Source organism: Globicephala melas, chromosome 2 (genome assembly GCF_963455315.2).
Source record: "Globicephala melas chromosome 2, mGloMel1.2, whole genome shotgun sequence".
NCBI classification, from domain to species: Eukaryota; Metazoa; Chordata; class Mammalia; order Artiodactyla; family Delphinidae; genus Globicephala; species Globicephala melas.
In genome coordinates, this window is record NC_083315.2 from 146,286,434 (window position 1) to 146,312,536 (window position 26,103).

Here is a 26,103-nt window from a genome sequence, read left to right on the forward strand (position 1 = left end):
GTCAAGTTTCCAGGGGAAAGCCGGTCTGTTCTTTCCATCCCTGCTATGCACCTGGGAAGGTGCGCATATCGGGCACAGCCAGAAACTGCTGGGAATAAGCTCAAGTGCCTTATTTGCTGTACTTAAGGGATGTCTTTCCTTTTTCCTGAGCGGGGACATTCTTACTCTTCCTAGAAGGTCATTATGGTTGACTTTCCCATCTCAGCCGCTCCTCCTATATACTACATACCAAATCGAGCACCAGAAAGTTTATGAGGGGCCTAAAACTGACCAGATTCATGGTCCATCCAACCTAGAGCCATGCATATAAAGCCAGACTCACATGTTAGAATCACAGGGCAGAGATGTGTTCATTGCAGGGAGGATCCTAAAGGAAATCTAACTTAGGTGGATGTGACTTATTTTGTCGGGCACCAGAGGGCTCACAGCAACACTTCTTAAATCCTTCTTTTTTCTCCCACTCATGGCCCTTCCACAAAGAAGCTCGCAAATTTCCTGCTTAGAATTCCTTTTTAAAAAGTGTTTCTGTCGGGCTGAATGTGTCGGATTCTAGGCCTTGTCCCCTCTCCTTTCCTCCCATCACAAAAGCTCGAAAGTAGTAGTAGTAACAGAGTCAAAATTCTCTTTGCGAGGCAGGCAGGAAAAGGGAGCAGCTGAGAAGCTTTGCGCATAAGAGTCCGGGGGCTGTTCCCCCAGCAATCAATCCAAGAGAACTAAGGAATGAATGGTGAAAAGTCAAATTTCTTTTTCATAGCGTTAATCTAAAAATATAAGTGGGCACCACAAAACATGCCTAGCAGTCTGTCCTCCTTGGGGCATGGAATTGCCACACTGGTCCAACACGGTCCATCTGGTTACAAACTCAGCTGCAAAAGCAACGCCCCAGGAAGGCCTGCTCACCTCCCAGATGACACGGAGCTAAGAGTCAGGGCACCTGAAAAACCACGAAGGGCTCTGCCATTAACAAATGTGTCCAAACCCTTTCTGAATGTTTACATTACTCTTCTGGTTAGAAATTTTTAAATTCCATAAACCAGCAACTGTGAATTTATCTGAAATCTATACATACGTCCCTTGTTTAACCAAAAACAAAACCACAACACAAACACAGGCAAAAACAAGAGTCAATGAAGCAGAAACTTCTGTTATGACCCAACTTTTGCACAGCTGTACGTAAGCATAATTTTGGTTCAGGGCCAACACTAACAAGAAGCAAAGCTGAGGCAGGCTACAGAATGACAGCTGAGGCGCATGTTGTGCTTCTGGAGGGGGAAAGGAGAAATGAGAAACTAGTTCCCAGCTCCTGTGTATTTTAGGACCTCAGGTCTACAGGTGTCAGAGGCCCCTGAGCTGGAACAGTGAAGGATCCCCTCCCTGCAATTCTAGATGCGGGGATGATCTGCCCGACAAATGCCCAGGATTCAAGTTCAGGCACCACCATTCTCTAGCTCTATTCTTGCGCAAGGCAGTAAACCTCTCTGAACCCCATTTTCCTCTACTGTAAAATGGGGGTTATCACCACCTCTGCCCGGAGTACCTTAGATACTGTTCCAAACAAAATTCTATAGCACCAAATACAAAATGGGATTATTCTTCATCCTATCTCTAAGAATACTGGGGAGTGCCATTTACTGCTTCACCATGAATAATAAGCTAGGGGGAAAAAATCAGATAATGCCACATTACACTAATAATCTTAAATCAACTGAGAGAAGTTTTATGGGAAAAATTTACATTGATTTTCCATTACCACCCATGGGACTCGATGGGGCATCCTTCCTTGTCACTAGCTGCTATGCACATGGGACAGACAAATAATTTAATCCAAATATTAGAAAGGGTAGGTCTCCTATGGGGGGTGGGGGAGCGGGGAGAGAAGAACCTCCAGTCGCAGGGAGATTGTTACTGATCCACCCCCGGGACTCCTGTCCCTAAGCTCAGGTAGCCAGGAGTTGACTGCTTAAGATATAAAAATATTTTTCAATCTGATTAAAAAATGGGTAGAGGACCTGAATAGAAATTTTTCCTAAGAAGATATACAGATGGCCAACAGGCACGTGAAAAGGTGTTCAACATCACTAATACCAGGGAATTGCAAATTAACAACCACAATGAGATATGACCTCACACGTGTTAGAATGGCTATTATCAAAGACAAGAAACAAATGCTGGAGAGGACGTGGAGAAAAGGGAACCCTTGGGCACTGTTGGTGGGAATGTAAATCAGGGCAGCCACTATGGAGAACAGTATGGAGGCTCCAAAAAATTAAAAAATAGAACTACCATAGGATCCAGCAATCCCAGTTCTGGATATATATCCAAAGGAGATGAAATCACTATCTAGAAGAGATGTCTCCACTCCCATGTTCATTATAGTGTTATTCACAATAGGCAAGATACATAAAAAACTAAATGTCCATCTGCGGATGAATGCACAAAGAAGATGAGGTGTGTATGTATACATACACACACACACACACACACAATGGACTATTATTCAGCCATAAAAAAAGGAAATCCTGCCATGTGTGACACCATGGATAAACCTTGAGGGCATTACACTAAATGAAATAAATCAGAGAAAGACAAATACTGTACGATCTCACTTACATGTGGAATCTTAAAAAGCCAAAGCCATAGAAACAGAGAGTAGAAAGGTGGTTGCCAGGGGCTGAGACATGGGAGAAATGAGGAGAAGGGTACAAACTTCCAGTTACCAGACGAATAAGTTCTGGGGATGTAATGTACAGTACGGTGACTCTAGTTAACAGCACTGTACTATACACTTGAAAGTTGCTAGGAGAATAAATCTTAAACGTTCTCACCATACAAGAACATGGTAGTTATGAGAGGTGATGGATGTGTTAACTACCGCTACTGGGGTGATCATTTCACAGTATACATGTGTGACATCACATTGTGCACCTTAAACGTACACAATGTTATATGTCAATTATATCTCAGTAAAGCTGAGGGAAAAAAAGAAGCAAAATGTTTCTACTGGTTTTTTTTCCTGAAAATTCAACTACCTAGAAGAGCAGTGAATACTGTTATCCTTCTACATAACACAGTGAAGAAAATGACCAAGTTCATGTTGGCAAGCAGGAAAGACACAGACTTCACCCCTCAGCTTTGACCTCTGGGCCCTGTAAGTCAGTCATGCCTGATTCCTCAGATGGTGTCTAGAGCCTCGTGCCACCACTGTCTACCATACTGTGGACTGGCTGGAAAGCCAGACAGAGTAACCGGCCACTGTCAGGGTCTGGGGGTGGCTGAGAGAAAGAACACAGTCAGGAGACTCAGCAACCCCGAGGGCGTGGCTTTAGGCAAGTCACTCAATTTCTCCAGGTCACAACCGAAGGCTCCTTTAAGCTCTAACCTTACCAGTAAACACAAGAGAAAATTAGAATCACTGGAAACCGAAGACTATCACTATTTTCCCCAGCCATGCCGCTTTCCCCTTCCTCTGGGGTTCTGAAGGTTAACAGAATGCAGAAACAAAAACATACAGGAAGTGTCCAGACAGCAATGTGCACTACGGCTAAAATGGCAGGAGAAGATGAGGTATACTGAGCAAACCATATATGACCATTAAAAAAGCCAGATTCGCACAGCGGAATCTGGGATAACTTCTTGTCTTTTTTCAATCATCCTTCTTCCTGTTACACTGCCTTATCAGACAAATCAGGTTGCAAAAGTCTCAAGGATTTGCAGGGAGAGGTCTGAGCTACAAGACCCATCACTGCCAGGGCCCTGCAGCCCCACTGGTGGGGCGACAGGCCTCGCCCCTGCCTCACCCACAACCGTGCTCCCAGGGATGGGTAGACAGACGCAGCCTTCAGAGGTGGGCGATTCCAGAGGCAAACAGTAGGCTTCTGACCTTCCCAGCAACTCCAAGGAACCCCTTCCTTAGGGTCCCAAGATCCTGAAAAGTTTATGAAATGAATAGATAAAAGCCAGGGCTGGACAAGAGCAAAGGCAGCTCACTCAGTAAAGGAGTTTGAGTCCATCCAGAAAGGAACTAGGGACAGAAAAGGCAGGATTTCACAGCAAAATTGGAATTTCTGCCAAACATAGGGAGTGCCATATGCAAGTCCTGTATTAGGCAGGATTCGAGGGATGGGGGAGGTAGGGAGCAGGGAAAGGTGGAAGACGGAAAAACAACACCTCTGCTGTCAAGAATCCTAGTGGGGGGAGGAGGGGTAAATTAGGAGGTTGGGATTAACATATATGCACTACTATATATAAAACAGATAGGGGCTTCCCTGGTGGCACAGTGATTGAGAGTCCGCCTGCCGATGCAGGGAACACGGGTAGGTGCCCCGGTCCGGGAAGATCCCACATGCCGCGGAGCGGCTGGGCCCGTGAGCCATGGCCACTGAGCCTGCGCGTCCGGAGCCTGTGCTCCGCAATGGGAGAGGCCACAACAGTGAGAGGCCCACGTACAGGAAAAAAAAAAAAAAAAAAAAAAACAGATAATCAACAAGGACCTACTGTATAGCACAGGGAACTATACTAAATATTTTGTAATAACCTATAAGCGAAAAGAATCTGCAAAAGAATATATATATGTATATTCTATATACCTGTAACTAACCACGACATTGTAAATCAACTATACTTCAATAAAATTTTTTTTAAAAAGGAAAAAAAATAAATTCTTCAAGCTCAAGGCTTAAGATATATATACTTTACTATATGTAAATGTTATGCTTTAATAAATTCAATAAATTTATTTAATAAATAAAAAATTAAAACACTAAGAAAGAAACAAACACCAAAAAAAAAAGAATTCTATTGGGATTCTTGTTTTCACGAAAAAAAAATTGTTAAAGGAGACCAAAAAACCCCTTAATTTCCTTTGCTTCTAAAAAATAAATTTAGGGTAGGAAGGAGACTGACTTTTCTTTATATTTCAGTTGTACTATTTTGACCATGTGTATGCAATGCATTTTGTATTGTAAAAATCTATAGTGCAGGGGAATTCCCTGGCAGTCCAGTGGTCAGGACTCTGCACTTTCACTGCCGAGGAACTAAGATCCCACAAGCCGCGCAGCGTGGCCAAAAAAAAAAAAAAGCTTACTGGAAAAAAAAAATCTGTAGTGCAATTGGAGAAAATATGATTAAAATATTGAAAATGCAAGTGTAAGACAAATTATACTCAAAAGTACAAGATCACAAATGGTGGATCTAAATACTGAGGGAATAAATATAGCTGCTGGAATTACAATACTACTGATCGCTAGATATATGGACAACTTACTTTGTGCCAGGCACTGCTAAGAGCTGCACCTAGGTGATTTTATTTAATCCTTACTTCTACCCTGTAAAATGAGAGAGGTGGGATTATGATTATTCCCATTTTACTTTTACAGAAACTAAGCAAGTACATCCTTTTCTGAAGGTCCCAGCTAGCAACAGAGCCAGGACTCAAACCCAGTGTCACCCAGAGCTCACGTGGGTTCATCTCCAGCAGAAAATGGGGTTTACATCTCAAGTGCGGGCTCTAAAGGAGGAGAGTTTTGGCATTGTTTGGAGCGCTGGGGGACACTGGGAGGCAAGGGGGTTCATGCATGGGAAAAGGCACAGGGCTGGAATCTGTGATGATCAAAACCGCAAACCTTTCTTGAGAATCTTTTAAGGGCTGGGCAAACCCAGATTTGGAAATAAAGCTGCAATACAGAGAAGGAAAGGAGACAATCACACTCCATTCTCCTTCCAAAAAAAGACAATAATGCTCAAAATAAAATCTCTGAATATTCCAGAGTCTTAAAAGAGACTGTGCCACAAGAATGCTAAGTTGATTTGGGGAACCCAGGAGGGGGATATGAGAAAGGGCATTCTCTTTGACCCTGGCAGCAGACAAGGGAGCGACAGGAATATACTGCCTTCCTCCTGGGGCAAAAGCATTTTAATTATCAGCTGAGAGGCCAGCAGAGCCATAAAACTGGCCAGCTGTCCCATGCAATCAGGCCAAAGGCCATAACAAGACGAGGCAGCATTTCTCAGGGGGCCGAGCACTGCGAGTTAAGGCTGGGTCCAGAGAGAGCAAGAGGCACAGGCCTTTCCCACAAGAGGCCCACGCACAGTAGGAAGGAGGTGCAGGGGATCGATGCCTTTCTGTGGCTTCCACTGAAACAAATCTGCCCACCCATAAAACTACCCCTGGCTGACTCAGGAGAAGGCAGCTCAGGGCTGCCTAAAATCCCCATACGACTTTAAAAAGGGAAACCCAACTGTACCCTGTGTACGCCTAAAATAACAAGGGATAGAAAGAGGGGGAAAAGGGGTGGCCCCTTCACTGAATGTGGTTCCTGGGTGATACCTGCTAGACATCATTTCATGCCATCTTAAGACAGCACTGCTCTCTTCTGTCTTCTCCACATTTTACAGATGAGAATCCTGGCGCTCCAAGAGGCGTGCCCCATGTCAGGGACTCAAGAAGTAGTTTAAATCCCAGTCTCTGACTCCCAAGCCGGTGTTCCTTCCATCAGGCCACAGTGGCTCCCGATGCCAAGCTTAAGGGGGAAATGCTTCCTTCTCAAATCAAAACCTCCAAGTTTCCCACTGAGAGCAAAAATCCCAAGGAAGTTAGAAGAGAAGGGGACGCGTGACCCACAGCTTTAATGCCTCGTTTCTGTGTCTCACGGCCACGTCTAGTGCACTGCTCAGGCACAGCCTCCCGCTATCCTGTGGGGGAGTGGGCACAGAGGCACACGATTAAAACCATCTGAAAAAGCCTTATGTTGATTCAGAGAACTGAGTGGGAAAGCAGCAGCAGGGCTCTGAGACACCAGGACGCCCCTCGCTTAGCTCCAAGGACAGAAGTGGCATTTGACTGACTGCGCCCTGCTTCCAGGATGAAGGCTGCCCTTGGTGTACTGCGAGTCCCCGTCGTGATTCATGTGACCAGAGTATCTTGTCTCGGCAAGGCCATCTGTCACGCCCCGGGGAGCAAAGGGGGAAAGGAGCACCTGTGGGCTCCTGTCAGCTGCTTCCCTGCTGAACCGCTTGGCGAAGACTCCCCATCAGAAGCTTTGGCCCCTGCACTGAAGCCAGGAAGTGGGCAGCCTGGGTGTGCTGTAGCCTGACACACAGACTCAGATAGACCGTGTGGTCATCATGCACTCCCAAACACATACATTCACACTTCAGGTCACATCATGTCAGTCCTGGGAGGGAAGGACTTCAGGGACCATCTTGTCCAAACCTCTCATTTCATAGATGAGGAATCTGAGGCCCAGCGAGATCACCAGATGTGCCTGGGAGCGCCTAGCCGGTGCTCTGCCCCCATCCTCTTCTTACCCAGATGTCCAATTAAAAAGTTCTCCTGGGCATCCCTGGTGGCACAGTGGTTGAGAGTCCGCCTGCCGATGCAGGGGACACGGGTTCATGCCCCGGTCTGGGAAGATCCCACATGCCGTGGAGCGGCTGGGCCCGTGAGCCATGGCCGCTGAGCCTGCACGTCCGGAGCCTGTGCTCCGCAACGGGAGAGGCCACAACAGTGAGATGCCCGCGTACCGCCAAAAAAAAAAAAAGAAAGTTATCCTTTCTTCATAACCTTCTCTGAGTCTTAGATTAATAAAAACTGTAACCCTCTTCCCCCAAAATGAGCCTACACACATTTTGTACAGATCCTTGCTTAATAAGAGGAGTATGTGTGGTTCAACAGGAAGCCGATGGGGGTCCTGACAGGGACTCCAAGGTAAAGAGATGGGTGATTTGGGGAAGAAGTTACATTTTTCTCTTGCCTCAACCAGACCGCTGTCACCACTCTGTGTCCCAGTTTCCCCATCCATAAGTGACCCTGAGCTACCTCACGGGAATGAGGGAAAGCACCAAGTCAGGAATGGAAAATTTTCCAAGAGTTGTGGACGAAAGGAGACACAGGCAGGCTCTTGTCTCCTTTGAGATCCCGAAGCACAAATCTTGACCCTGAGCGATGACAGTGCCAAAGGCCACCTGCGAAAAGGGGAGATCGCTACTTAGCTGTTACCAAATTTGCTTGGGGAGGATTGTGGGGAAGGGAAGACATAATAATTTACCTGACTTTCAATCGTGGCTCAAATCAGAGGAAACAGAGGTGACGGGGAAGAGACTAAAGAATCATGTGGACATCAGAGCCCGTACACCTTGCAAAGCCCTTCTTGCCCTGAACCCAACCCCTCACTGTGGCTGTTTCTCCCAAGCTCAAGGCTCAATCACAGTCCAGAAATACCTACCAAGATCCTCCACACAACACAGTCCTCTGCTCCAACTCCAACCCAGGCTTTCTAGGTGTCTAAATGCTGCCCAGGGCCCCAAGCTTCTCCCTGCGCCTGAGTAAGCTGCAGAGAAGTCCCCAGAGTCACCAGAGGAAGGAAAGGTAGGCAGCTTCCCCAAGCAAGCTGGGGGGAATGAGGGCAAATGTTCCATGAAGAGGGCAGTTACCCTCATGAATCCTTAGAAGGGGTCCCTCAGCCCCACAAACTTTGGGAAAGGGCTGAGGCAAGAGAATCCAGGGGGATTGTCCAGGGCACCATCGCCTCCTGGAGAGCCACGCTCGCACTGGGCATGTGTGTGCTGGTTTTAGGTCCTTCTCTGTGACCCCACAGGGAACTCCTCAAGGGCAGGGACTGTGTCTGGTTTTGCTTTCTGTTATAGTCCCAACACCAAGCGCTCAAAATGACACACAAATGAGAACCATCTCAGCACAGGAGACAGCACGGCCAAGCGAAAGGGGGAAAGCAAGGCTCCCAGGCAAAGTTAAAGAAGTGAGAGGTGCAATGAAGCCTGCAGGTCAGACCTCCTGGCCTCGCCAGCTTCTCCTGCTGAGTCACCTGACTGGTTATTTGCCTCACTTCAGCTTTATTCACTTATGTATTTATCTTGACGTGCAGAACGTGTCTCTGTACTCATGGAAAATGCTACCCATCAACTGAACACAATACTTTGGGACATGCCTGGTACCTGTTGGCCAACCTTAGGTATAGCCTCCTGTAACCAAAGGAGAAGTCTAACTCATTGAGTGAGTGCTTGTACACTTCTGCCAGGAAAAACTCTCAAAACATGTCTGACATCCTCCAACTCTCCGTGCAAGGGAACTTGTAGCAAAGAACCACAAAGAGCAGAAATGGGGAGAGAGACTTGGCAGTGCCTGAGCCAGGTGCTGCTGGAAGTATCTCACTTGGGGATGCGTTCAGGAGGCACCTCTCGAAAAGAACTGGGAACTGGGTGCTCTGCCTGATACTCTGCTGCCTGCTAGATCTACCCTGGGAACGTCGTATAGTTTATCTCATTCTCCTACAGGAAAATAACAGCTACTCCTCATTCTTGTCTAAGTCCTTTCTGCCGCATGGCTCCTGGCCGGGATGCCTGTGCCTTAGCGGCTGCATCCCTCAGGCAAGAAGGGGTTCCACCTCAGTGTACAGGAGAGAGGACGCTAGGGCGTGGATTCAGTGGGTCACAGAGCTCCACAAGCCTCACAGCAGGCAAACCCTCAGCCTGGAGAAATTCTGCACAGGAGACGCAGTCAGGGGCTGTGGCCAGTATCCGGTCAGGGGGCACTCCAGGGCTTAGAACGTGATAGCCAGCCTGACGCCAAGGGCGGGATGGACGCTCTGTCCTCCTCACACTTTAAGAAAGCAGGTCTTCCGCTTCCTTACCTTGGGAACTTTGAGAGAAGGCTGGAGAAAGGCACAAAGCACATGTGAGCACAGACCTGGGGGGCAGGGGGGTGCTCCCAGGCATCCAGTTGCCAGAGGATCAGCCAACTGAACAATTCAACAAAACTGGAACAGATGTGGCGAGGAGAACCGCAGGGAATTCACAGCTGGGAACAACAGGAGAGCTGAGGCTGGAGGCGACAGACAGGCAGTGGACCCAGGTGACGGGGGGAGTGGCCTGTTCCTGCAGCACCTGGCAGCCTGCACCTGGCCACAGGAGAGACATCGGCCAGTGACAGTTATTCGGGCCTGGCATCCGGGAAGGGTGTGGGGAAAGAAGAGGGCAGGGGCGTTAGAGGTTGGAAACGAATGCCCTGTAAAAAATGCCACACTTGGCGCCTGAAACAGGTTGACATTAGGAAGGATCAAGGGCCTGGAGATTATGAGGAGGAAGAGCAACTTCCACGCGAGTGAGGCACGAGGGATGTCCTCCAACAAGACGAGGGGAAGCTTTACCCTCCGAGATCCTGCAAGTAGACTAATTCAAGCGATGCTTTCTTCACTCGTTCATTCATTCATGTGCCTGGAAGCTAAAGATACAAAATCCATTTGGAGATGTAGCAGATGCTCCTGACAGCACAGCCAACAACGAGAGGAGGCCAGGGGATGCGACAGGGCAGCGGGCTGCAGGCCAGCACGGTTTCGATCTGTCCTTCAATGGCCTGTGCTGGGTAGAGCCTGCACTCACTTCACCATCATGCCCACCACGCCCGACAGCGTTACACCGGTGCTTCCCAGACTATGGGCCCTGAATGCAAGGCATCTGAGCTTGCAGCCACTGGACTAGCGGCTCTGGTCCCTTGTCCCCCTAGTATTCTTCTGCATACTATCAGGTCATCTAGATTTAGCACCAAATGACTACTTAGCATTGACTCCAGTGACAGGCCAGTGGGAAGGAGAAGTGGCCGGGTTTGAGTCGAGCACAGGAAAGTGAGTAGGGTTTGGATAGGCAGAGAGACGAGGCGAGGGTACTCCTGAAAGCAAGGTTATTCCCATAGCAACAGTAAGTGTGATGAGGGCCCAGTGGTTGGGAAGTAGTACACAGTGTATTCCAGGGGAAGGAGGAAACCGGCTTGGCTTAAGGGGGAAATGCCTTCAGAGGAAGAAGAGGGCGATAAGGCAGCAAAGACCCAGGAGAAGTTTACGTTGACATTTGAAAAGAGGAAGGCAGGGATGGCTAGTCCCAAACCAAACACGGTTCACCGCTCACCTCTGCTCTTCCGGCTATGAAATTAAGAATGAGTTCATCACACGTCAATGAAATGTGGATGCTCCCTGTGCGCAGAGGAATATTATTCCTAATTATATAAAACTAAAGCACTACAGGGTCACACAAAATAAACAGGGGGGGCAGTGAAACACCCTGGCTGCCCCACTGCAGAGTGCCGGCAGCAGTGCAGCCATGAGGAGTCAGACCTGGGCCCAACATCTGGTCTTAGGACTGGCAGTGACAGCCTAGAGAACTGGCTGCCCACTCGGACCCTCCACTTCCTCATTTGTAAAATAAAGACATTCACAGTCTTTACCCTGCAGGGCTGCTGTGAGAATTAGATGAGAAGCCACATAAAATGCCTAAGACAGTGCCTGACCTAAAGAGAGCACTCAATAAGCATTAGTTGCTTCTTGTGGTTATTATTATACAGGGGTTTGGTGGTTGTTGTTATTATTACTATTATTATTATTTAGGGCTTTGGTTATGATGATGATTAGACAGGGGTTTGGTTTAGTTAATATACTGTATCTAAATAGTGGAATAATGTAAAACCTATAAATATCTTGTGGTAGAAGACCATTTATTTAATAAGAAAGTGGTCACAGTACACCAAGCAGTCGGGGGCAGTGGGGAGGGGAGAAAGCACACTACAAGCAATGGACTTCTTAGGGTCTCCTGGGTAAGATTTAGGGGTGAAAACAAATATGGATAAATGCCAAAAAAATGGAAAAACATACATTGTGTTTAGCTCTATGTTCTTCTGTGCTTTCTAAGGGGAGGAAAGAAGTTATTTAATAATAAAATAAAAGTAATAACACTACCCTCACTTGGAGTAAGGCTTTTCATTTTCCAAAGCTTTTTCACGTGTCTCAATTTTATACTAATTTTATTTTTAATGGTCCCTATTAAACTGCTATTCTGCCAAATGCCCTTAAACCAGAATCCTGAAATCCACTTATCTACCCCCAAAAGGACAATCTTTCCACGAAAAGACCATCTTTCACTTACACCTTTGCTAACAATCAAGTAGCTGGTTTTCCCCAACGTGAGGAGCAGAGACACATAAATCCACTTTTATAGCCAGGGCTTTAGTGAGTAGTTTCAGGAAGAGATGTTTAAGTTAACGATGCACTGTAATAAAGCAGTAGAAACCATCGGTTAAATCAGGGGTCTGAGCCACACGCCCCAGGGCCTGGCTAAGCCTGCTCGTTTGGCTCTAAGATGCTCCACATCTAGGATAACACATCCTCCCAATGCACGTCCCCAGATTCCGTGGTAAGACTGCCAGCTGCTTCCCCACCAGCCGTGTTCTCTCTCTTCCTTGGTAACAGACCCTGATTATTAGCTAGGCTCCACGCCATCCAGAATAAAATCCTCCATCTCCCAGCAGCCCCTGCGCTAGCCATGGCTGTGGGACTCCATTCTGGCCACTGAATACATGCAGATGCGTTGTGCTGGACTTCTGGGAAGTTAATGGGAGTCGACTCAGCCACCGGAGCAGCTTCTTCTGTGCTTCTGCTTTTCCTGCTCCTTCAGGCTTGTGACTTGGACCAAATAACTGGCCTTTCACCAGCCATCTTGGACCATACGACAGCCCCAAGATGCAAGCCATGGGATGACGGAGAGAAAAACAGGAGCCTGGGTCCCTGATGACATGTGGAGGTGCTCTAAAACCCCATCCCGGCCTTCTTTTCAAAGACAACTTACTACAGGTGATATATGAACGTAGGCTATTATATGCTATACACATCTGGCAGACAGCACATGACTTTTTTAAGTGGGTCATCAGGATAATGAAGCATTTTAATAAATCACTTTTTTACTGAACCTTTTGTAACAGCTAGATGTTTATCACCAACTACTTTCTTTTTACACAAAGACAGCCCCCCATATACTTCACTCTTTTCTCTAGTGGTTCAAAGTCAACTAATACATATAATTCACAGAATTCTGCCGTCACGTGACTGTGATCAAAATCCAACTCTCTGGAGCCCCTAATAAAAACCAAGAGAACCTGGCCAGTATCCCCAGGTCTGCAAAACACAAAGAAGTTATGACACTCAGACTGGAGGCAAACAAGCAGCATAACATTTCTAAAATGATTTTCAAGTCATGCACACACAGCAATGGAGCAAGAGCAATGGTGTCATCAGGGCTCATGTTGGATAAATTCAATCCCAGGCAAACACCCGCCCACAGACAAATGTCAAGGAGCCACCCCAACTCACATGTGAGATTTATAGCAGGCATTAACATCAGCACCACCCATGCAGCCCAGGGCGCTATGGACATTTCAGGGCCTCAACTGTCTTGATGAGGTCCTTTAAAATACTGCCCTATGTGTAAGTCCAACTCCTACCACCATACACTATACCTGAAGGTCCCCCTCAGCAATCCTAAAACCCACGTAAGGACAAAGAAGGACCAGGGCTTTGTCTCCAGGGTGACAGAACGACATTCAGGTCCCTTGTTGTCTCCTGCAAACAGCATAACCTCGGCAAGTTAGCTTTTCCTTCACAAGAGCCTAGACTTCTAAACGCAAGTCACAAAAGGTAAAACCTTGTACTTACATCTTGAAATGACACCCAGATTTAAAACTTCGCAGAGGAAATTATTAACTTTTACTATCATCCTAGCTCAAGTTTTTAAATGGGCTCAATTACATAAGGTTAGTGCACTTAGCCTTATCTCCCAGATAAGGATGTAAGAAAACATTTTAAAATTCAGCTTCTATATCACATTTTCTACCAACACATCCGCTTGTGCTTACCCCATCATCCAAAGCAATCTCTAGGTAGAAATTATTTTGAGAAGCGGGTCACCAAAAATTTTAACTTATTTAATACATTTATAGAACAGAATTTTGCAGGAGGGATGAGAATAATCATACAGTAAAGAGATAGAATATGGCAGAAGGAAAAGAGAGACCAGGTTTTATTTTATGCAACTTAAATCCTTCACATGCATTACGTCTAAAATACATATCTAATGCTCCATACTCTCAGAAGGATGAATCTTGCTTTTATTAAGGGGGAAGATGGTGCAGGCACGAGAGGTAAGGGTAATAAATGCTATTTTAAAGTAAACCAGAAAGTATACTTGTGTATATATAGGCCATATATGCTTTTTATTTTTATTTTATTTTATTTTATCTTCTGGCCGCACCACAAGGCATATGGTACCTTAGTTCCCTGACCAGGGCTCGAACCCGTGCCCCCTGCAGTGGAAGGAAGCACGGAGTCCTAACAACTAGACCGCCAGGGAAGTCTCCACATATGCTTTTTAAATGTCTGGAAAAATTTGCCAAATGTAACCACTGGGAGGAAAACATGACGGGTGATCTTTCTCTTCTTTTTGTTTATCTACACTTTCTAATTTTTGTACAACAAAAACACTTACTTATGTAAGTGTTAAATTACCTATGTAATTTAAAACGTATGTAATTTAAAACGTATTTTTTAAAGTTAACAGAGTCACGATAGCATCAACAGAAAAATAAGCCACATCTGGAACAGCTCTGGACAGAACAAAGCCTGAAGGATTTCTGGGCTCAAAGCTGAAGGATGCAGACAGTGAAGTTCCTGGGGCCCCAAAGTCCTAACGCCCTCCTCTCTGGACAGGATGCTCAATGTGATTTTAAGCATATGCCATTTAGCAAACTGTATCCTCTCTACCATGCAGTTTAGGCGAGGGAAAGTCGAAATTACCACACAAAAGCGGCATCCTCCCAGCGCCTGCTGATTCACCCAAGGAAAGAGACTGAAGTTTCTACCAACTTGCCATGTAATTATGTGTAACACTCGCTTTACAGTCCAATTTATGGGTCCTAGATGTTTAATAAAGTTACCTCTCAGTTCCCTGCTATTAAACACTGGGCAGTTATGACAATTAATTAATACCACCCCAAGGCTACCAGGAGGGCTGTAGTTCTACCAGCCAGGTCGCACTCTCCAAGTTGAAATGGCCACCTGAATGGGCCTCCCAGCTTGAACAACATGCCCCTTCTGGCTTATACCCCTTCTCTGGTGGGGACCTCAGGTTGGAAACGCAAACAGGTGGTATTGGTTTGCTTTACCTGTTGCTCCACCGAAGAGGAAAACCCCCTTTGTGATCACAGGCACCCCTTCCTCAAGTGGAAAAATAAATCTATATGTTTTGTTTGCACAGTACATCAGAATTACATACTGCCAACCACGCCTGCTCATGAAAGCTCAGAATTATCCCAACCCCCTCCGGTGCCTCATTCTTCTTCTCCTAAACCAATTTTTCCTGGCATTCATCCCACCCCCTACATCTCAAGTCAAGGAGGGACTGGTTTTAAGCAAAGCGTTTCACTGCCCCCTAAGATTCCTGAGGAATCCACTCCAACCGAAGCCATGGACTGAGTCTGAAAGCGCTTGTAAGCCCTCCAGCCTCATCTCTCCGTACTCACTGTTGCTGGATTTAAGGTCGCGGTGGATGATGGGGACAATTGCCTCATCATGTAAGTAGTTCATCCCTCTGGCAATCTGCACGGCCCAGTTCACCAGGATGTCTGGGGGAATCCTTTTCCCAGATAACACTCTATTCAAAGGCCCTCCACGAGCAAACTCCATGACCAAGCAGAGGTTGGGCTCCTTCAGACACACCCCCCTAAGGGCAATGATGTTGGGATGCTTCAGCATGGCGAAGAGCTTGGCCTCCTGGCGAACATTCTCTATGGTCTGGCTGATGTCCTCGTCCGGGTCGTGGCGAGCTGCTTTCACGGCGACCTCATCCCCTATCCAGAAAGCACGGTAGACCTTCCCAAAGCCCCCGATGCCAATAATCTCTTCCAGGGTTAGCTCCGCAAAATCAATCTCTAACACTGAGAAAGAAAAGAAAAAAAGAAGCAAGTCAAAAAAATGTGAAAAACACCATTTTATCACCCATTTACCTGGGTGGGTAAACACAGCAAGTTGTCTGTGCACTTAGATTTTCTGTCTTCTCACTATAAACTCCCTAAAGACAGGAAATGTGATTCACTTTTTTTCTGTTACGTTATCCTTAGCGACTAGCACAGAGCAGGCATTCAATGCGTATTCATGAAATAAGTTCCACTTGGGAATTCACGCAGAATCCTGTACCGAGGGCAACCATTCTAACTAAAAGGAAAATTGGGGGAGATCATGTTCATGAGACTTATTCACATTTCACTGTGTACATACTGGGTAGTGAGAAGCATAAAATCCAGTGCCGCGGCAGACACACAACAACCAGACCACTTTAGTAGCGGTATGATCCAAAGATGAGGAAAATCACTGATTCCCACCGCAGGACAGGGATTAAGGGCGAGTGGGGAAGGGATTCTCAAGGAAGGAAACATTTGAAATGGGCCCTAGAGAATGAGTGGGAGGGATCTCATCAGGCAATGACGATCAGGGTGGAGAAGGACAATCCAGGTAGAGGGAAGGTCATGAGCAAGAACCGTGGGGCATGGAGAACATTCACAACAGCCAAGACGTGGAAACAACCTAAATGTCCATCGACAGATGAATGCAGAAAGAAGATGTGATACATATACACACTACTGTATATAAAATAGATAACTAATTAGGACCTACTGTATAGCACAGGGAACTCTTCTCAATACTCTGTAATGACCTACATGGGAAAAGAATCTAAAATAGAGTGGATATATGTATACGTGTAACTGATTCACTCTGCTGTACAGCAGAAACAACACAACATTGTAACTCAACCATACTCCAAAAAAATTAAAAAAAAGAACAAATAGCATTTAGTTGAAAAAAAAAAAGATGTGATATATATATACAATGGAATACTACTCAGCCATAAAAAATGAAATAATGCCATTTACAGCAACATGGATGGACCTAGAGATTATCACCGTATGTGAAGTAAGTCAGACAGAGAAAGACAAATACCATATGATGTCACTTATATGTGGAATCTAAAATACGACAGAAATGAACTTATCTATGAAACAAAAACACAGATACAGAGAACAGACTTGTGGTTGCCAAGCAGAGGGTGGGGGAGGGAAGGATTGGGAGTTTGGGATTAGCAGATGCAAGCTAGTATATATAGAATGGATAAACAACAAGGTCCTACTGTGTAGCACAGGGAACTATATTCAATATCCTGTGATAAACCATAATGGAAAAGAATATGAAAAAGAATATATATGTATATCTGAGTCACTGTGTTGTACAGCAGACATTAAACACAACATTGTAAATCAACTGTACTTCAATAAAAGGAAAAAAGAAAAAAAGAACATAGGCCATGAGAGTATATGGCCTATCAGGAACTTCAGGGAGTCCAGGGCAGCTGGATTATAAGCACTAGGGTAGATGAGGCTCAAAGCCTTGCTGGGGTCAGCCAGGTCATGAAATGTTGTTAAAGCCATTCTGAGGGGCTTAAACTTCACACTGTAAACGGTAGGAGTCATGTATCTTTAAGAAGGAGAGTGTTGTCAGTCTTGTGACTTAGAAAGGAAACCAACTCCGGCAGCCATGTGGAATATAACAGCAAACGGAGGCCACTGCAGTAACCCCGGAGCACAAGCACAAGGGTCTGAACCTCAGCAGCCATGATGACAGGAGGAAAAAGTAAGGAGGAAATTGGGAGATCTTCAAAACTTGGTTCTACCAAGACCTGGTGACTAAGATGCTTGAGGAAGGAGTCTCCTAGGCAACATCTTACCCCAGCAGTAACCTGGGCCACAGGTCCACCCCTGAGATTTCCAGTATAACACCCAACCACTCATTCCCCGTCCCAAATCCAGAGCTTGAATCTACGGTACTACGATTCTATCTTTAGCTCTGCTTAGAAAGGCTTCCGTGGATAGTTAATAATAACCACCAGTGATTATAAATCTTGGGCTAGATACGGTGCTGCTATACGAGCCAAGTGCTATTTCATGTTTCTCTCATCAAAACCCTATTCTCTGTCTTCTAAGTCTCTTTCTTTGTCTTTACCTAGCTGACTCATAGGCATCCCTCAGGTCTCAGCTTAACCATCAATCTAATAGAGGAACTTTTCCTGACCCCCCGACTAAATGAGGTCAGGCCCGAGTCAAGCACTTCCACAGCAGTCTCTATTTGGCAAGACTCAACAAGGTTATAATTACTTGTTCATCGCCTATCGTCCTGCTAGACTGTGAGATGCACAAGGGTGGATCCTGTCTGCCTTACTCACCACTGTCCTTATCGTGCCAAATATTCAGCTGGTGACCAAAAGACAGAGAAGTAAAATGAGGGAAAAAATCTATCTCAGTATGAAATAAACCAAACTCAGATCTGGGGGGAAGAAACTGAATTGGACCTCCTGAAACAAATACAGAGAATAGTCACACTTTGCTAAAAAAAATAAGAACACAAAGATATATTTCTGAACTCTTGGCAAGACCAAAAGAGGAACTGCCCACCGCTGACTGTTCTCTTCCATTCTCAGCCAACTCCATGAAGCCTTCATTATCCATTCAGATGCTGGTGGGGCTCAAAACTCTGTTTTTGCTTAGCTATAGCACTTCTATCCTATCTAGGGCTGATCATTTGTATTTTGTAATGCACCCAGCAGTCTGCACAAAGGAAACTCTTAGGAAAACTTAGTTGGACTGCCTTTAGGTATACAAAAGATTATCACCTCATCTAGCACTCTTTTTGAAGAATAAATGGTGTGGCAGGTCCTGCAGACTAGCAGTCAGCATCCATTCTACAATCCTCCAGCACACCTTTCAGTACTACAGAGGTCATAAAGCTAAAACACTACATTTTCCAGACTCCTTGACAGAGTGCTGGTTAGCCAATGAGATGCACAAGATTCAGAAGGCAGAAGTGAGACGGAGACCATCTCCTTGCTGCTTCTTCTGGCAAGCATGGCTGTGGAGAAGTGGGGTTTTTCCTGCAATAGCATGTCGATGTCCAATTAGCTCTGTGGATGTGGAAAGGAATGTTGCAAGGCCAAGCAGTCACCTAATCGGACAGCAACTACGACAGGGTGTTTGAGAAGTCAGCAGCTTCAATGGCAACTCCTGATTCTGTACCATCTCAGTTAGAGAAGCAGCAGCTTGCCTGGTGGGCCAGGTCTGCAATGTTCTGGGAGTTGGTCCTCTAGGTCCAGCCGACAGCCCCTTCTCCCCAGCCTTCCAAAAAAATCTATAAGCAACTAACTTCTTGTGCTAAATCATTTTCTGCTTAAAATAGCTTGAGTGTTTCTGGGTCCTAAAATGAATCCTGACTGATTACTAATTCTTGCCTTATCTCATCTATATGAATGAGAAAAATATGCCAATGTCAAAGAGAGATTAGAAACCCTCTTGGAGAAAACTGTAAGTTTTCCTAGGAGTCCCCATGGTCATAGACGGAAGAAACACTTGTTTTTTCTGCCAGATTTTTCACTGATGAAAAGTTATGTGCCTTTCTAATAAATGTGCATTTACATACCTTATGTCCTCAACTGAATATCTGAACTCTCCTTAAGGGAATTAACTGTTGTATTTTCTCTTGTACCCACCCTCTTCTTTCCTCTGGTCTGAAGCATAGCTGTGAACACACAGGACGTGTTAGATATTTATTTAAACATATGGGGATTTAAAAGATGTGATTCTGAACCAGGGTGCTGAAAGGACAGCTCCTCCAATGGTATTTCACAGAAGGTAGAAAACCTCTGTGGGGAAGGCGAAGAAGCAATGATCTCTCTCTGGGTAGAACATAAACTCTCAGGTTCTTGCTATTTCGTCGAGGAAATATTATGACCAGCCTTCAGAAAAAGTACAGAACAGAGCTTACAAGAAGAAAGACAAAACAGTGGGGGATGTGGGGAGGGTCCTTTCTTTTCCCTTCCCTGCTAAGAAGTCCCTTTGGATAGAAACTAGACCTTCACTGCAGCTGCGAGGATGTGGGACTCTCCTCCCTTTCCCTGCCCCAGTCAAGACCTGGTTGTAAGTAAGAATCAGGTCAACTCTCACACAGCACATTTTTCAGTTTCTGTGGAAGAATATTTCCAGGAATATCAGGAACAAAACCTTATCTCTTTCAGTCTTGGAGTCAAGATGTTATTCCCTCTCAATTATATCCCTGGAAACTAAATATACAGGCACATTCTGGTGAGTTTGGGGCAAGTGAATGGTACATACCTCACTCATTTAAAAATCTTAAGTATGTCTGAAAATACATCCTTATATTGCTAGTGAAGGCAAGAAAAAGAAATGTAAATTAGTAATATCCTTAATTTATGCCCTGCTTGAAAACTGACACAACTCTCCTGTAAGAGAAGCTTTTTTGTAATACCTAGGGTTATATATCTCTGAAGATGATACATTTGGAACTTTACATTTTCCATCTTTCACTAAAATAAAGAAGATGAGCAAGCTCCTGGGTTATTTATATTTGTCAGCCCCGTGGAGAGCTAAACTCTAATACCTACATTGGAGAGGATAAAAGCGCTCTATAAACGTTAGATGATTTATAATATCACTCTTATATGCTTTCTTTGTCACAAGATTTAGTAATTTCCCCCTCTTCCGTTTTGATTAAAGTTTGAAACAGAAGTTTCACTTTGAAAAGCAGTATTTGAAAGTAAAACTGAACATTATTACTTCACTTTGTGCCTTCTGTTCACAATCTAATATCAAAATTCATGTCCCAGAGAGGAAGTTGGAAAAAAGTAACTGGGGAAAAGTTGTCAGAGGCTCAATTTCATTCTAAGTCTCTGGAGACCAGGTCAACAATCACCTTTATTTTCTGAGTGACACGAAATGAACCAGTGGACACAGCATACAGACCAGAGGCCCTTTATCAGATCACCAAGATTTGCTCAAGATTTCCTTGAGCAAAGCACTGCACTGAAATTATATATTTACATCACCAATTTCCCTCACGTGTGACTTCTAAGTACCTCCTCATCTTCTCATTTCCTTATCCCCTGGTATTTAACACAGTATCTCTCTTTCACTAGGCACTCTAATTGGTTTTTGACTAGAATTAAATTTTCTGAATTATCAAAAATTAATTCCAGTCAAGATCAGAATTTAGTGTGGCTAAATAAAATAACTTACCAAGACCTTCAAATGCTGTTGTTCAAGTCAATTCTTTCAATAAGTACAAGGTACTTCCTACTTTCTCATCATCTGAGTTTTAGATATCAGAATCTACTCTCTCCAAGGTAACTTTTGTTACAGTCTGGGTGAAGTCCTGGGCACCCAATGGAGAAGAAGCTTCTAAAGTGGCACAGTGTAGACCTGCCTGGCTTTCTGTGCATGGGTTCTTCCCACCTAAGTCACATTCGCTCCTGACTGCTCTCACAGCAGCGAGCACAAGATATTAAAGAAACTCAGCTCCCGTTCATGAACCTCACAGAGCTCTTCTACTCTGATATTAGCTGTCTCTGAAAAAAAAAAAAAAAAAATCACCAAACCTCACCCACAAAGACCCTCAAAATCTGACACGTTTAAAACTACATTGTTTTGTAACATGCCAGGCCTACATCTCTTCCGGTATGTGATCAAGTTCATCTTCAACACTATTTGAGACATTATCTGCTAGGACCCTTAGCCTTGATCTTTCCAGCACTAAGGCAAAAAGGTGTAACACCTAGGAACAACTTAAAGTAATTTGTCACCTGCAGGTATTATAAAGATTAACTGTAGAAGGAGGAAGTTTTAAACTGAATAAGAGGGAGAGAGAAACAAAGGAAATTAAACATTTGAACATCAATTTGATAGTCAAAGCACCAATAAAAAAAGGACAGGAGAAAAACAAGAGGTTATGATTTTGATATTAATAAATGGTATTTAATAAACATCTTAAGATATAATTGTTCAGGTGAAAATAAGTTACAGGACCAGAAAAATAACTGTTACAAATAAAATTTTAAAATTAAATGTTTAAAGTTGGCCCTTGGTAATGACTTTTTTAAATGAGCTAAGAGACAAAGTATACAAAATATGGAATAAACAATGATATAAGTGAATTAACAATACTTTTTTTAACAGGAAAGAAATTACGGAAACCCTCAAATACAAAATAGTGTAAACTGCACCGGAAGATACTTACATCTTTCTTCTAAAACCACCTAGCATCACTGATTAAAGGATTCTAATGGCAATTTAACTCCTTTGAAAAACAAAGAAAATTTCATTTCAGGGTGTGGAAAAGGGGAGCTCCTGGGAAACTGGTGAAAACAGGACCCTAGAAGAAAGGCCCTGGGAGGGACCCCTGGGCACGGTTCCCCTGAGATTTGGCAAATACCAAATATAGGCGAGGATCTAGGGTGAGAAGAAAGGAGAAGATATATTGTCTGGGTGTCAAGGCCCTGGGACTTAGCCACTATATCTTGTGCTCCTGATCTCTCATGGGGGAATGACATACTTTTCCCTTGCTAATCATTTCTCCACTCATCACCTGCCCCTACAGACAGACAGACAGACACACACACACACACACACACACACACACACACCCCCTTATAGCACATTATTTGCTGAGACTCCTTAAGGGACCACTTTTTAAATACAAGATTAGGATCCAAGAAGTCAACACCGTATTTCAAAGATACTTCAGCCTTGAGTTCACATAGGCTTCCGGGACTTGTGAGCCAGCCCAGCCCTGCGGGAGACACCCCCGTCTCCTTTAAAGCAAATGCCTTTCAGGGGCGGGGACAGGCGGTAGAAGAGGTCGGGAAGGTCCCTGATTTGGGAACTAATGTTATGACAGAAACCACCAGCTTGCCTAAAATCCTTCCAGACTGGGGGGGTGGGGAGGTTGGAGACAGGAAGATTCTCCTGCTGGGGCTTCAAGATGTGGGATCAGGAGCTGCTGCTGAGGCGGTCGCGTGAAGGTGAAGAAGCCCAAGCGCCCGAGGTTCCAGGCGAGGCCTGCGGCATGTCTATCTTACTGATTGCACCCGCCAAAGCCCCTGCAGCCCGAGCCCGCGCACACACACACACCCCCAGGTCAATCATTGCCCACCCAAGCTTAACCCTCGAGGAGGGCTCCCCTCCCCCTGCGACCACCCCAAGGCATCCATCATACCCCCCACCCCGCTCCCCGCCGGGCTCCCGGGCCCCGCCTTCGCCTTACACTGAATGGGCGGGTAGCAACTGGGGTCTTCGCCTCTGGGCTGGCAGCGGCTGGAGAAGGCGCTGCGCGGGGTCACGTAGTTGCTGGGGAAGATGCCCACCCGCTGGTTCAGCTGCCCGGTCCACCAGCCCTCGTCGCCGGACACCTGCGAGTCCTTGGACAGCACCTCTACCACGTCGCCCAGCCGCAGGGTCAGCTCGTCCTCGCCCGCCGCCTCGTACTCGAACACGGCCGTCCAGTAGGGCAGCGGCGCGTCGGAGCCCAGCTCCCTGGGGACTGCCGCCGCCGCCTCCTCCTCCTCTTCCTCCTCCTCCTCGGCCCCGGCCCCCGCTCCATCCTCCCCCGGCGGGGCTGCAGCGGCGGCGCTCGCCAGGCAGCCGAGAAGCGCTCTGGAGGGCTCCATGGAGCGGCCGATCCATAGGGTGCGGGGCTGCTGCCGCCCGCAGGAGCCGCCGCCGCCTATTGTTCATGCGGCTCCGCAGAGCTGGGGGGACCCCCCTCCCCCGACGGCGGCCGCAGGTAGGGGCCGGGCTGGCGGGGCGGGGAGAGTCGGCTCGCTAGGGCTGGGGCTGGGGCTGGCTCAGCGCGGCTACAAGTGCGCGGAGCGCGTAGTGCTCACCGCAGCATGGGGGCGCGGCGGGCCGGAGCCCCCGCCTTCGCGCTCGCCCCCTGGGGCGGCCTGGCCACCTCCGCCGCGGGTACCTGCTCGCGCAGCTGGTGCCCGGTGCCGCCAGCCGGCCGCCGCTCACCGCTCGGCGCCGCGCCCCGCCCCCTGCGCCGTCCGCACGCCCGGGACCACCTGACGCGGACCTGGCTCCGCCCCAGCCCTGCGGACCCTAGGAGGCGGGGCTTCACGGCGCCCGGGCCCGCCCCCGCACCATCCTGCCTTCCCATTGGCCGCCGCTGACCGGTCCGCAGGTTCCTCCAGCCGCGGTTGGGGCTGCCCCGCCAGCCGCCCGCCCCGCCCCTCTCCACCCCCTGCGCCTACGTCGCCCTCCCCCCCTCCTCCCGCCCCAACGTGCGGGCTCTCTCATTCTCAAACCCCAGGTTGACCCATTTCTCTCTCCCATTGGACCCCCGCATCTCCAACCATTGGTCCGAGGTACCTGTCCGTTTCCTGGGAGAGTTCAACACCGCCCGTCAGGAAGAGGCTGCGGCCTCATTGGGTGCCTGAGGAAGGATGGGTGGATACTCAAAGGTAAAGCCGAGCCCTCATTCAGACCAAAAAGGGTGAAGGAGACCGTTCCCTTTGTTTGCCGCTAAGAGGTAGGAATTCCACTGGGCAGCATCTGTGTTCTTCATCCTAAAGTGAGATTTTGAGAGTGAGCAGAGGAGAAGCGAGCTGGGTTGCGGGCCCCGGGAGAGCTCTTTCTTCTCCAGCGCCTTCTTACCTTTGGATTTTCCCTTCTCTCGGAGCTGCCTCTGCCCTAGTCCTACCAGGTGGATCAGCTTCCACTCCAGTCCGACTGAATTGCACCCCGACTCCTTACGTAACCTTTCATCTAGTAAGACCTTCAGGCCCACTGGAATGTTCTTTAGAACTCTTAAAACTACAGTTCTCGCCTCTGTGAAGACTGCATACAGCTCGCCCTTTCCTAGGTTCCTGTAAGAAGATATTCCAATACCGTTGATTTTTAGAATTCAGACGAAAGACCACTTTACTGGAGCGCAAACTGAGGGTGGGAAAGCTGTCGGTGATGTGGGCTTGGTCTCTCTGAAGAGGCTCAGTTTCTCTACAAATCATGGAATTTTTTTACCTGGGGGGAATTGCACTTTGGATCACAGTGACCTTAACAGAAATCAGATTAAGAACCAAAGCTGAATATATATCAAAACGATACTGCAGTTCATGAGCAAGGCTGACTTTTCTACATCCTTTCGTTGTCCTCCACTTCTCAAACATGAAAGAAAGAAAGAAAGGAAAGAAGAAAGAGATGGCCCCTAATATTTCTTCTGTGCTTTAATCGTTTCACGGCAATATAGATTTCCAGTGAGATGGTTCTCTGACATTTCAAAACAAGCCCATGCTGAGAGATCTAGCCTGATCTCTACTAAACTTTTCCCCTTCCATGGTAGGAATAGATCCGATTTATTTGGCATCCACTGAGTGTTTTTTGTCTAATTATAGCTTGGGGGTAATTGTTAGACACACTGAAGACAGTGGGACAATTTGGAAAGAAAGCCAGGGCTGGCATCTCCAGCTTTGCTGCCACCAGCTGCAAGATCTTGGGCAAGTACTCAACCGACTGCTCAACCTCAAAGTGAGGGGGTGGACTGGAAGATCTCCTATGATGTTGTAGGCCTGACATTCTGTGGTTTGTACATGAGTATGGCTACACTCATGTGTCCCACCCATTTCAGGCCTTGAAGAAGTTAGGGTAGAGTGCCATACCAAAGGTCAACTGCAGTAGGTCTTGAGAAAGAATTTCTGAGTAAATGCCCTAAAAGAGTGTTCAGATTCTTATTGTGCATAGGATCAGTGAACTGGAAAAGATATGGATGAGTCTTTGAGTAAACTCCCTAAATTTTGTTCAGAATAAAACTATGGCACTCCCAAGCAGAAGAGATCAAGTAAGGAGGGGGTAGAGGTATTTCATGTTTTACAAAAGACCATAAGAAGAAAGGTTTTCTTGATAAAAATTTAATTTGGAGGAATTTTCCAGAATGATGTAGACACATGGAGAGAAACAAACAGAAAAAAAAAAAAAAAAACACTAAAAAGATATAGAGAAAAATTGTCAGTGGTGATCTCTTTCAAGTGGTAGGATTATGAGTAATTGGGCAATTTTTATTGTCACTTTGCTTATTGATAATTTTGTATGTTTTACTATACAGTTTTGATCTCTACTTCTTCCCCACCCAGAAAAGAAGAAAAAAAAATCCTTGATCCCTCTCAGTAGGAAAAGTCTAATTACCCACATAAGTTAAATCTTTCATGAAGTGTCATTCATCAAACATTTCAAGAAGTCATTCAGTAAATATTTGTTGAATGGATAAGTGCTAGGAATTCAAATGAGGGAATATCCTTCAGGCTAAAGCTGTCTAGCAGAAGTTGTCTAGCCAGGTTTCATGGAAGAGGCAGAACTAAAGCCAGTCCTGGAGGTGGATGTAGGGGAACAGG

At 46.2% G+C, this 26,103-nt stretch overlaps 1 protein-coding gene across 1 annotated transcript in view; it reads right to left on the reverse strand.

Annotated features, from left to right (window-relative positions):
* The window catches only part of MAP3K9 (mitogen-activated protein kinase kinase kinase 9), a 77,620-nt gene extending 53,909 nt beyond the window's left edge, over nt 1–23,711 (reverse strand). The window contains exons 1-2 of the mRNA XM_030831546.2: nt 22,983–23,711; nt 15,350–15,763 (exon numbers count right to left, since the gene is read on the reverse strand). Of these exons, the coding sequence (XP_030687406.1) occupies nt 15,350–15,763; nt 22,983–23,385 (817 nt within the window). The 5' untranslated portion in view covers nt 23,386–23,711. The remainder of the gene's footprint in view (nt 1–15,349; nt 15,764–22,982) is intronic.
* Between the last annotated feature and the right edge of the window lie 2,392 nt (nt 23,712–26,103).